We start from the raw sequence: 13,146 nt of genomic DNA, 5'->3' as shown, positions 1-13,146 counted from the left end.
CTCGACTGCATTAATCTCAGGGGCTCATCATGACATCAGTGGTTTTCAAAGCCCAGAAATCCCCTGAAGAGGCCCACCCTCACCTGAACTGGGTGAATCCTGGTCCTGGTGCTGCCTATGCCTTCCACTGTGGTGACGGCAGCGCCGTACACAGAACAGATGGGCATCAGACAGGCGTTGGCTGGGTAATGTCTTCAGAATGCAAAAGAAAAGCACAGATTAATCGTAGCCAATGGGGAAGGGGGCTGAACATTCACTGAGCACCTCCAATGTGGAAAGTTTGGAAGAATGTTCCAGGCTCTGTTTGCGTATACATTTTATCCGTAGCTCGCGTTCATTTTACAAAAGTAGAATCTGAGGGTCAGAGTGGCTTGCTTAGGGACACAGCTGGAGGGCCAGAGACAGGATTCAATTAGACCTCCAAATTCTGACTCCAGAACAGGTCCCACTCACTTTTGTTGTTTTTCTCATGGATGAGAGGCTGACATTCTCCTCTGTAGTCACCTGCGATTAATCAGCTAGAGCAGTGGTTCTCAACCTTCTGGCCCTTTAAATACAGTTCCTCATGTGATCCAACCATAAAATTATTTTTGGTGCTACTTCATAACTGTAATGTTGCTACTGTTATGAATCGTCATGTAAATATCTGATATGCAGGATGGTCTTAGGTGACCCTTGTGAAAGGGTCGTTTGACTGCCAAAGGGGTCGCGACCCACAGGTTGAGAACCACTGAGCTAGAGCATCTTCCATCTTCTGGGCAGGTGCTGAGCCAGGGGTTGGTTGGGGGAATACAGTGAATTTGAAATTGTGCTTCAGAAGAAATAGGGTGTGGGATACAGAACTCCTCAATCCCACAAAACCTACTGCTTAGAAATGTCCAACTCAAAAATGTCAACTAAAATGTTCTCATTCACCAAACAGAACTACAAATGGCTAATAAGCACATGAAATATATGTTCACCTTCAAAATAACAAAGAGAAATTCAAATTAAGCAATGAGAAACACCATTTTTTAAATCAAGGAAAATGACAAATATTTTTCAAAAGTATAATATGCATCATTAGCAAAAATTTGGAAAAAAGAAACTCATGTACTGTTGAATAACAATGTAAATTGATAGAGCTCTTCTGGGAGACATTTCACTGGAAGGCATAAAAACTTTTCAGATACAAACACACTCTTTTGCTCTGAAATTCCATCTCTATAGACTGTCACAGATATATGTATATGTCATTGACACATTGCTTATAATAATAAAGAACTGAAAACAATCTAAGTGATTAGTATTTGGGGATTGATTTTGGTGCACTCAGCAATGGATCATACCTAACCATTAAAATTATATTTATTACTTTCAAAAAATATTTATGAGAATATACAGATTTCTAAACAGTATATGCAGTATGCTTCTGTATGTGCACACATGAAAGATCAAAAGGATATTATTCGTGTATAAATAAATTTAAATATTTATTGAGTGCCTACCATGTGTCAGGCAGTTCCAGATGCTAGGATTCATTGGATAAAACCCCTTTCCTTATAGAGTTGTATAGTTTAGTGGAGGGAAGATAGACAATATTTATGTATACAGATAAGTTGGCTTGGCTGTGGAACACAGACAGATCTCTGAAGTCTCACCAGTGCTCAGATCCTTTGCCCTCATCTGAGATCTATGGAATGATGTAAAATGCTGTAATATGTGCATAATTGGAGATGCAGGGGAAGGGAGAGAGAAAATAAATATTTGAAGAGATAATGACTTGAGAAGTTTCCAAAGCTGATAGAAGACATCAACCCACAAATCCAAGAAACTTGGCAAACAAGAAAGAGATGTTAAATGTAAGGGTAAGCCATTGGTGATTTTGAAGTATGAGAGTGTTGTGATCTGATTTATACTTGAAACAGATCTCTCTGAGTGATGTATGAAGAAGGTACTATATATTGGGGCAAGGGTGGGAGCAAGGGGATCATTAGTAGGCCGTAATAGTGATAAAGAGTGTGATGATGGCATTATTCTCCCCCGCCATTTGAGCCCTCCTTTCCTCCCAGACAGCACAGGGTGTCAGACAGCCTTTTAACTTCCAATGGGGGATTCTTTGGCTACATGTTATCCTCATTGATGGCACATTTTTAATAATCCATTCATATTCCTGGGATAATGTTTGTCTTGTCACTGTGTCTCCAGTATCTAACATAGTTCCTGTCACATAGTAGGTGCTCAGTGCATATTTACCCACTAAAGGAATAAACCAAAGTTCAAAACTACAAAACATCAACCATATCTGCACTTTGCTGACAGGTACCTTATCCTCTTGGTAATGGGGTCATATCGTGATATCATCACTGTGCAGGCACCACAGCCTCCCCCTCCACAGCCATACTTAGTTCCTGTGAGTCGGACTGGGAAAAGCACAGTTAAGGATAACGTGTTTTTCATAATTCTCTTTCCAGATAGAACTGATCTTAGGAGACAACACTACCAAAGACTTATATATATAGTTAAATTAATACATAATTACCAAATGATGGCTGTATGGATGCTATTATTTAGAATAATGTAAATTCTTAATTTTCATTTGTGCATTATATCTAGTTTCCTCCCTTTCAAAACAACTGGGCCTCAGATTGCCAAAAATTGGGCCAAACTAAGAAAAGGAAGAGTCTATATACATAAGGGCTTAAATATTCGAAAGTATGAGTATATTGTACATTTGTTCTCAACCTCATCTGTGTCTTTGATGGCATACAAAGTAAAATGTCAATGTGTAAATAATTCTTGAAATATTTCTATCACATTACCATGTTGGCCATATTTCTCTGCTTCTTAGTGGCAGAAACTATTGGTTGTTCCCCAATATCTTTCTTCCTCGGTTATAAAATCCTCAATTCTTAGCTACACACATGGTTTCCCAGGATAAAAAAAAATTTTTTTGCAAGCCTCCTCTGCAGCCAGATAGAGTTATCAACAATGGTGGCCAATATAACTTCCAGAAGGAAAATGTCCTCAAAAGGAGAAGGGTGCCTATTTCTTCATCCCTTACTTCTTTCTATTTGCTGGAATTCAGGTATGATGGCTGGACCTCAATAGTCATCTCTGACCAGGAGGAGAAAGCTGCATGCTGAGGTGGGGGAGGGGGAGTAGCAAGAAATAAGGAGCTTGGTTCCCTGATTACGTTGTGACACTGCTTTACTAGGCCTGATATACCTACATTTGGGATGCCTCTATGGGAGTAGGATAGCTATGAGAATGTGCCTCACACACCTACTTCAACAGGGAGGGTACTGACCAAGAGGCCCAGCAGCCCACTCTGAAATCTACCCTCCAGTTGTCACTGGCTCCCTCCCCATTTCCTTTCACTCTGGCATTTCATTTAATAAGACTCTTGCACATTTTTTTAGTCTCTGCTTCTCGGAGGACCTGAACTAATACAATGAGAAAGGAATACATGTCTATTTTCTATCTTGTTTACTGCTATTGGGGATTTTCTGTCACTCACAAATGAACTGAATATGAAATATTACACATTAGTACCATGGATAAGCAGGAAATCAGTGTTCATTGTTTTTACATCCCAAGATCTTCAATGACTTCCAGAGGATAGTTATTGATGCTTTTTGAGTTGTCTACTCTTTGGGGAATTTCACTCTCTCCAGGAGAGAGAAATGTACCAACTCCCACTGTCACATAATTTTGTATATAATTTATTGGGGTCTACAGAACTCTGGGAGCCCACTGGAGTTCATGCCTAGAAGGCTAAGAATCCATTCCTTAGATGACTTATTTAGAAAGTTTTTCTAAGGTACCATTCTCAGGCTTGATTTCTCCACTGTTCTTTTCCTTTCGTTTCAGGAGATTTCTGTGCTCTCTTTTTCTGATGGGCATGATGATTAGTCCTCAAAGACAGAATGTCAATATTGTGACTCTTGATTCTAAAGGATGCTTAATTAAGCCTTTCAGCATCCATTGTTTTCATTCCCATCGCTAGCTTCTCCATCTATACAATATAGTAAGTGCCAAAACAGATGGGAAAGAAGCTGGTTCTTCTGACAGTCTCAACTGTGCACTGCCTACAAAACTACAATGTAAGACTTTCTCAAAGAACATAAAACCGCAATAGTAGAGAATATATGACTCAGTATGGCTTTAAAAAGATATTTGAGCCCAGCCAGCATGGCTCAGTGGTTGAGCATCGACCTATAAACCAGGAGGGTCAGGGCACATGCCTGTGTTACGGGCTCTGTCCCCAGTGGGGGGTGTGCAGGAGGTGGCCAATCAATGATTGTCTCTCATCATTGATGTTTCTATCTCCCTCTGTCTTCCTCTCTGAAATCAATAAAAATATTTTTTATAAAAGATATTTTAAATATCACCTGATGAGGCTGTCAGAACCCCCCACCCCTACCCCTACCTTCAAACACCCACAAGCACAAAGCAAAGGAAAGGATACGCTTCTTTCTCAGATATGGTAACAGCATTGTTTCAGGATCAACATTTTTCTCTATCACCTGCACCGGAAGGAAAATAAGAGTTAGGCACACACATTTGAGAAAGCTTGTGTCATTTTTGTTATAGCAGGCTTATGTTAATTTGATGGAAACACACATTAATTAATTCTCTTAAGTGTAAGGTCTGAATCTTGGGCCCCATCATCAGTTTGTCACTGTCCTTGGTACTGAATCATCACTGTACACTCTTCTCCAAGGCAGTGGTTGGTTCTATTAGTAGGAACACTAGTGACTTCTGTCCAGCTTCTGCTAGAAAGTCTAAAATGGATAATATATTAGTATAAAAGAATGGAGAGAGAGGGAAAGAGGGAGAGAGAAGAGAGAGAGAGAGAGAGAGAGAGAGAGAGAGAGAGAGAGAGATGCTGCTGGAATAGAATAGCTTCTGAGAAATTGATATAGTTTTTTTAAGACTCACTTGCTTATCATGTTCAAAGAACAAGTTTCCAAAAGGAGATCACAATCAACCATTGCCCCCAAATAAAACAAAAACAAAGAAGAAGATAAAATGTGTCTGCCGCTCTAGCTGGTGTGGCTCAGTGGATAGATCGTTGGCCTGCAGGCTGAAGGGTCCCAGGTTCGATTCCGGCCAAGGGCACATGCCTAGATTGTGGGCTCGATCCCCAGTTGGGGGTGTGAAGAAGGCAGCCGATCAATGATTCTCTCTCATCATTGATATTTCTATCTCTCTCCCTCTCCCTTCCTCTCTGAAATCAATAAAGAAATATATTTTTTAAAAATGTGTGTGCCAAGTGATACAAAGATGGGAACGCAAGGACACCCTGGGAAGCAAGTCTGTGAGCAGCACAGCAGTAGGACAGAGCACACAGATGTGGCATGATTGAAATGTCACAATTGGTTATGTTTTCCAAAGTGATCACGTTCTCTCTCTCTTGATTAAAGAATTGGATTTCTCTTAGATTCACAAACGAAAGCATGGCTTACTCCACAAGTTCAGAAGTAGAGTTCCCCTTCCATCTTGTTTCACTAATGTTCCCTTCCAGGAAGTAGATGAGGAAAGGACAATGCTTATTCTATGGATGCCTCCTTACCCTTAATTTTAAGTGGCCATACACCCAGCAAAGAAAGACATGTGCCAATTACCAAGGTTAGATATAGGTCCTAGAGAGTCTGTATACAGTAAGGAAGATGTGGGGGGTGTGTGTGTGTGTGTGTGTGTGTGTGTGTGTGTGTGTGTGTGTACACATACTGTTAATACAGAGGAGCGCCCTAGGCAATCCAAACTAAATTGACTCTCAAATGGAAAACTTTATTTTACTTATTTTCCCCAATTCATTTAATGGCCTCACCATCTGCTAGGTCATCTAAGATTAGAATTTTTAGCTATTTTAAACGTTTCCTTTCTTTTGATCTGCCATAATCAGGGTTGCCAAGTCCTGCCACGTATACTTCCAAAATGATTCTCTAAACGCCTTTCACTTCTACAGCCATTCCCCGAAATCAGCCTTTATTAACGCCTGCCTGAAGAATTATAACAGGCCTCCTGCCTCCATTCTTGGCACCCACGATGTCACCCTCTATACCACTGCCAGAGTGTCCTCCCTAAAATCCAAGTCTGATCATCTCCTGTATCTGCCAAAATTCAACACACACCCCCGCTGCCAAACTGCCATGCTGTGAATTCCTCAGTCCCTCAGGGTACTTGTTAAAATGAAACCCTATGGAATCAGACTTTCTGGGAGAGGGAACCAGAAAATGTACCTCTATAATGAGCACACTGAGTGGGTATTGGGTGAATTTACATTCAAGAGTACCTGGATATGTGTGGCTGGTGTTGCTCAATGGTTGAGCACCAACCCATAAACCAGGAGGTCACAGTTCAATTCCCAATCAGGGCACATGCCTGGGTTGCAGGCTCGATCCCCAGGGTGGCACATGCAGGAGGCAGCTGGTCAATGATTCTCTCTCATCACTGATGTTTCTATCTTTCTCTCCCTCTTCCTTCCTCTCTTAAAGCAATAAAAAAAAATATAAAACAACAACAACCTGGAATACAAGAGGTTCAAACTTCTCAGAATAGCCTAAAAGGCCTCTTTGATACACTGCCCATCATCTCCAGCCACTCAACCCATCTTGAAGTGTCTTGAAGTCCACTCACGTGGAAGAGCCAGCCAATCCCAGCAGTACATGGACCTTTATCCTTCACTACAGGTGCTGATAGAATTCCCTCTGTCCCAGAAGTCCTCCAGTTCTTCTAACTCTACAGAATTCTGTATGCCATTCAAATCCCTGCTCAAATTCTCTCTCCTTTTTGCGGTGCTGCTGTCTACTATCCCCTCCCCGCTCTGTTCAGGGAGCCATCCTCTTCTGTGCTCCCGTGGCCAATGTCCACACACCTCTCACAGGATGTTTTACCTGCATCACAATTACTTGTGATGTATAAGTCTTTCTTGATCCCTGAGGGAAATCACCTTCTGCTATTCTTCTTTGTGCCAAACACTGAGCTAGGTGCTGGTGATATAATACATGCTAATAAATTAAATGAGTCACTTGAACATGATATATACAATTTGCTAGGAGAACACTGAGGAGGAAGGGGTGATTTTTCACAGGCTGGAACATCTGGACAGAAGAAAAGAAAGACAAGTAGAGAAGTGCCAATAATGGTGGCAGAAACTGTTGGTTGTCTACCCAGCATGCATTCTCCCTTTCTTCCTTCCTGCTGCCTGGAATAGGGATGAAATGGCTAGAACTCCAGCAGCCCTTTTAGACCATGAGGCAACATATTAACAGCAGCAGAGGAAAAAGAAAGAAGGTGACACTAAAGCTTCTGGACCAGTTCCACAGTGTCTATCCCCAGATATCCTTTCTTTAAAAATAAAAAAAAAATGACTTACCTTGCTTGAACCACTGTTAATTTGGAATTTGTTGCCATTTGTAGCTGAAACTAATTCTAATTAATACATATGATGGCAAATCCACAGAAGCCCACTTTTAATGGAGAAACAGAATGTGGGGAGCCCAGAGAGCAAAGAATAGTATTTTAGGCTTGAGACATACTGCATTTTTTGGAAGGAGTTAATGGAAGCAGCAGGCCTTGTTTGTTCTAGATGTTTCAGGATATTAGAGTTTAAATATGTTTCTTTTTCTTGATTTGGTAGATGGCATGTTTGTAGGACGGAGGTGGGAGGAAGGATTCAGCAAGCACCCTCTCCTGGAAGGTCTTGGCGTGAAACAGGGAGGTCAGGACCAAGATAGTGGCTGGGGGCGGGGAGGGGATGAGGCATAGTTATCCTCACTGACGGGGTCAGGGTCATGCATATTCCTGTCTCAGGGCAGCCTTGGGCGTTGCAAGAACAGTGTGTCCCTCTGTATCTCCACCAGCCCTCTGGGAGCTTTCACGTTCACGTTGCACAAGGATGAGAAACCACATTCCTCTGGGCCGGGCTGAGCGGCCTTGCCAGGTCCAAGACAGAGGCAGAAAGAAAAGGGAGATTAGGGGGAGAGAGAAAGGAGGTGAAAGAATGGAATAAGAAAGGGAGAGGGGTATGTGTGAAAGGACGAGGCAGACGGTTAGAAGAGGGAGAACGAGGGATGTATTGTGGGACACTGTTTGTAGAGAAGAACAATAACCCACAGCAGCATTAGGGCAGGGGTTCGAGGGGCAGCCAGGGAGGGCTTCTGCCTGAGCTTCAGGTTACTTTAAAATTCATTTTACTTTTTGGTTCTTCCTGCTGCAGCCACCGCCAACCCCTCCATTTTTCTTTGAATTATCACAGCCATCCCAGCAGCCCCAAAATGTCCTCTCCCAGCCCTGTAAACCAAACCCCCAGGACAGTTCTGTCCAGATTCTTATCTTGACATCAAGCCCGTACATTTTGTTGAGCAAACAATGCTCGACTGCCCTAACCGGTTTGGCTCAGTGGATAGAGTGTCAGCCTGTGGACTGAAGGGTCCCAGGTTCGATTCCGGTCAAGGGCATGTACCTTGGTTGCGGGCACATCCCCAGTAGAGAGTGTGCAGGAGGCAACTGATCGATGTTTCTCTCTCATCGATGTTTCTGTCTATCCCTCTCCATTCCTCTCTGTAAAAAGAATCAAAATATATTAAATAAATAAACAAATAAATAAATAAATAAATAAAACAATGCTCAACTACCTTTCAGCCCCCTTGGTACGTCTGGGCAGGTTCTGGCTCTATGCATGAAACCAAGGACTTTCCAGTCCAGATCTTAAAAATCATTGTCACATGCTTACTGTGTGCCAAGTACCTTGCTAACCACTCTCCATGGACTTTAATCTTCATCCCAATTCCGAGGAAGAATGTATTGTTATTGGGTTCATTTTGCAGAGAGGAAAATTGAGACTCGGAGATATTTAACAGCTTTTCGAGTCTCCAGAGCCGCTGAGTGGCAGAGCAGAGAGGGCAGGATTCAAACCCATGACTAGCTAGTTTCAAAGCCCACACCTGTGATCTCTACACCTCACTGCCACGGAGAGTGACGTGCTTTGGTTCCAGAGTTGTATTGGAGACTGGCATTTCGGGTATGATCCACTCATGGGCTCTTGCCCCTTAAACTCCATGTTAACTGGACGCCTGTCCTGGGGGCCCTGGTAGAGCAAGGCAGTCTTCAGACATCTCTCTGCAACTAAATCTCAACTAAGACCAATGGCAATGGTCTTAGACCCTGCTCAACCAAACCTTTTGGAATCTTGGGGAATTTCTCAAAAACCACAGACCAGAGGCCAATCACATCACTGAGAGTCTCCTAATTGGCTTCTAAGCTTCCTTTCACAGACAAGTCTGTTTTTGTTTTTTAAATATATTTTTGTTGATAACAGAGAGGAAGGGAGAGGGAGAGAAAGATTAGAAACACCAATGATGAGAGAGAATCATTGATTGGCTGCCTGCTGCATGCCTCCTACTCGGGATCGAGCCAGCAACCCAGTCATGTGACCTTGACCAGAATCGAACCCGGGACCCTTCAGTCCGAAGGCCAATGCTCTACCCACTGAGCCAAACCAGCTAGGGCAAACCCTTTATTTGTTTAAATAAAAAGGCCAGTTGTCCTTAATATACCATTCAGTTATTCCAAAGAAGAAAAAGTGACATAATACTTCCTCCCATTGCCATATGTTACTCTAGGGATTGGGAACAGCAAGCTCATCTTATCTCCTGGGAAACCAGACAGCGGGGCAGAGGCCGCTTCATGGGAACTACAACCTACAACCTGTGCCTTTGAGCGCAGGAGCAGCTCAGGGCCCTGGCCCTGACCCCCCTCCGCTTCCCGGGGGTCCCTCGCACCAGTGGGGGAAGTGCTGTGGTGTCTTTGAGCAGAAGCAGGGTGGCAGGTGGCTCTGAAGGCGCTGGCACGTGGGAATGCAAGTCGCACGGCTTGGTGGTCAGCTCTTCAGGTAGTCCCTTACCCTTCCTGCCTCAGTTTCCCCCTTACAAAATGATTCCAAGGTGCTGGGATAACATTAAGAGTAACAGGCCATGGCATGTGTGTCGGAGCTCGGGCAAGTGTTTTAAAGGGTGCCCTGGTGCTTTGACACTGCCTGGAACCGCCCGGGTTGTGCAGGGTGAGCCGGGCTCTGAGGGGACAGCTGCCACACCAGCTGTGAACCCCCTGAAGACCCATCCTCAGAGCCCTGCCAGGAGCTGTCTGTGACTTCAGAACTAGAATTTCCTTATCTGAGGAATGACGGGAGTGGTCTGAACTAGCTCAACTCCATGGCCCTGTCCCAACTCTAAATTGCTCCCTGCTCATCCACCTCTCTCCCCGCCCCTCCTCTCCAGCTGAGGCTCAGCCCTGATAGTCTGTTTTCAGTCTATTGAAAGACATTTTCCCAGGGGTTTCAGGGAGGGAAGAGTTGGGGGTGCTGACCTCCATGAGGAAGAATAGCTATTTCTCTTCTTGTTTATGGGGTGAGGGGGGTAATGGTCTGTGCGTCTTGTACTGAGAGGGGAAAGGAACTTCTGGAAGGTGCTGTCCCCACACACTCGGGCTCTCCCTGCCCCTGGGGCGGGGGTGGGGGCGCTCGGGCAAACCCGCTTGCAAACCGCAAGCTGGGGCAGCCAGTGCTCCCCTGCGTGCAGGAGGGAGTGCCCTGAGCCCAGGGGCCCGGCAGAAGCCCTCGCTGCGGTTCCCAGGGCCCGGGCCGGTGCCCAGTCCCGCGGGCGCGCTCACCTTGCGGCCGTTCACATAGAAGAGCAGCTCGGCCGGCCCGTCCATGGCGGAGGCTCGGGTCTGAGGGCTCCGAGGGGGATCGCTGGCACCTGGGACCCTGCGACGCTGACCTGGAGTGTGAGGCGGGACAGCTGCAGCCGGAAGTCCGGCCAAGATGATGCAGAAAGTCCTGATGAAGATCCAAAAGTTGTGCGAGCGCCTTCCAGATCAACTTCCCGAGATGTTGGCCCGTCACTGGCGCGGACGCTCTGGCCTGAAATAATGGGCGGAGCCCGTTACCTCCTGGCCTGCGCTCAGCTCTGTGCCCGCTCCTGCCCCTCGGCTGGGCAGGTCCAGTGTGATGACATATTCTAAGTGGCTGCCAGCTGGAGGCAGCGGGGTTTCTTTGTACTTCCCCTCCCTCCTACCCGCCCGCGAGTGCCCTTCAGTTAATAAACAAGCACATTTGTTCCAACTGTACGAATGGTTTTGCAACTTTAGCTGTTTTATAAATAAGTATCCAAGTTTATTTTAAAAATCAACAGCTACCTTAATATGGAGATAAACTTTAAAAAAAAAAGTTTTATCGCTATTCACGGTTTATCTAGTAAATAACCACAAAGTTCACCTCCTAAATATCAAAAGAGGTGTAAAACATCTTGGAAAACTTTTTAAAAACGTGGAAAGTGCTGAAACGCATAAAAATAAAAATCACCCATAGGCCTGCCTGCAAGTTAGAATTTACCGCAGTTAACTTTTTGGGTCTATCTCCACATTTTTGAAGTCTGTGCTATGACACCTCTTAAAAATTCAAATCAAGCAAAACTGGTTCTTTTCCAGACTAGTGTTACGTACTCCATCCTGGAAGCATGGAGGAGGAGGGGGAAATGTCCAACCTCGATTGCTTCTGATTCCTGCCGCATCACCGGAGGAGCAACTGCTGCAGTAGCCACCGCTGGCTCCAGGTCACAGCTTTTCCACATTCTCCACCAGAATTGCCACAGCCCTTCAGGGAGACAGCCTGGGCCAGCGGCACACCTTCCCCAGTCCTGGAGCTCTGCCTCCAAGCCTTTCGGTTTCAATCCCATCTGTTTCTCTTGTTCCCTCAGCCCCAGAGGTGGTGGGAGCTGCCGGTAGTAACTTCCTCCTAGATATTCCGCTGGTCCCTTTTGCCTCTTCAGTTCTTGTCAGTTCTCTAGTATTTGGTTAGCAATTTATAAAATAATTGTCGTTTCTTCCCTTGGTGGGACCCTAACTAATACAATCTCCATCAAGGTCAAAAGTCACTTGACAAAATTCAACAATCATTCATGATTTTTTAAAAGTATGCAATAAAGTAACAATGATAAATACTTTGTGATTATAAATATACATCAGCTCAAATTGGCATTTTATTCAATGGGGTAAAACCAGAGGCATTCCCATGAAAATCAGGAACAACAGACATGAAAACCACTATTTCTACTATTTGGTATTTACTCAAGGCAACAGCTACCCAATTAGACAAGAGAATGCAAAGAGCAGCCTAAGAATTGAGGAAAAAGAAGAGGAAAAGCTAACTTGAGTTTCAGGAGACAGGGCTGGAAGATACTAGAGACTATACATAATAATTAACATACAAAAATCAACAGTTTTCATATATGAAAACAATAATCACTTAGAAGAATCAAAGAGAAGATCCCATAGGTATTAGCAAGAAAAAAAGCTAAAATACCTAGGCATAAATCCATCAACAAATATATAAAACCTCTATGAAGGAAACTTTGAAATTCCCCTAAAGTCTCTGTAATTTAAAGAGATGGTAGTGGGGCACAGAAAGACATACTAGACAGAAAATTGAGAAATAAATTTAAGTGCACATGGGAATACAAGATTTAAAAAGGTGGCATTTCAAATTAGTAGTGGAGAATATGGACTTTTTAATTAATGGGAAGTCAGTTTGAAAAAGATTAAACTGCAGACCATACCATTATACCTCACACCATACAACAAAATATACGTGAAATCAGGAATGTAAATGTAAAAACAAAATGAAACCACAGGGAAATGTGTTTATAATCTGGGAACAGGAAAATTGTTTCTTACTGTGACCAAATTCCACCAGCAACAAGATAAAGTTTGATAAATCCGACTACATAAGATGGAAAATAATTTGCATAGGAAAGAGAAAAGACGACAAACTCACAGAAAGAGGAAAAATAAAAATAAGGAATAGGATGATACTGTACATAGTATAGACTCCATCAAAAAACGATTGGACTTAATAAATGAATTCAGCAATGTAGCAGGATACAAAATTTACACCCAGAAATCTATAGCCTTTTTATACACCAATAATGAACTCACAGAAAGAGAAACTAATAATCCTATTTACCATTGCACCAAAAAAAAAAAAAAATTAAGATACCTAGGAAAAAAATTAAAGAGGTAAATGACCTATACTCGGAAAACTACAAGACACTGAAAAAAGAGATATAGGACAACATAAACAAATGGAAGAACATACCATGT

The 13,146-nt window shown here is 43.5% G+C and overlaps 1 protein-coding gene across 1 annotated transcript in view; it reads right to left on the bottom strand.

The window, feature by feature from the left end:
• AOX1 (aldehyde oxidase 1) overlaps positions 1 to 10,934 on the bottom strand; it is a 73,679-nt gene extending 62,745 nt beyond the window's left edge. The window contains exons 1-4 of the mRNA XM_059702692.1: positions 10,657 to 10,934; positions 4,451 to 4,508; positions 2,306 to 2,402; positions 84 to 192 (exon numbers count right to left, since the gene is read on the bottom strand). Coding sequence (XP_059558675.1) covers positions 84 to 192; positions 2,306 to 2,402; positions 4,451 to 4,508; positions 10,657 to 10,701 — 309 coding nt within the window. The 5' untranslated portion in view covers positions 10,702 to 10,934. The remainder of the gene's footprint in view (positions 1 to 83; positions 193 to 2,305; positions 2,403 to 4,450; positions 4,509 to 10,656) is intronic.
• Between the last annotated feature and the right edge of the window lie 2,212 nt (positions 10,935 to 13,146).

This window comes from Myotis daubentonii, chromosome 7, assembly GCF_963259705.1.
Source record: "Myotis daubentonii chromosome 7, mMyoDau2.1, whole genome shotgun sequence".
NCBI classification, from domain to species: domain Eukaryota; kingdom Metazoa; phylum Chordata; class Mammalia; order Chiroptera; family Vespertilionidae; genus Myotis; species Myotis daubentonii.
This window is presented reverse-complemented; position numbering and strand designations above follow the sequence as displayed.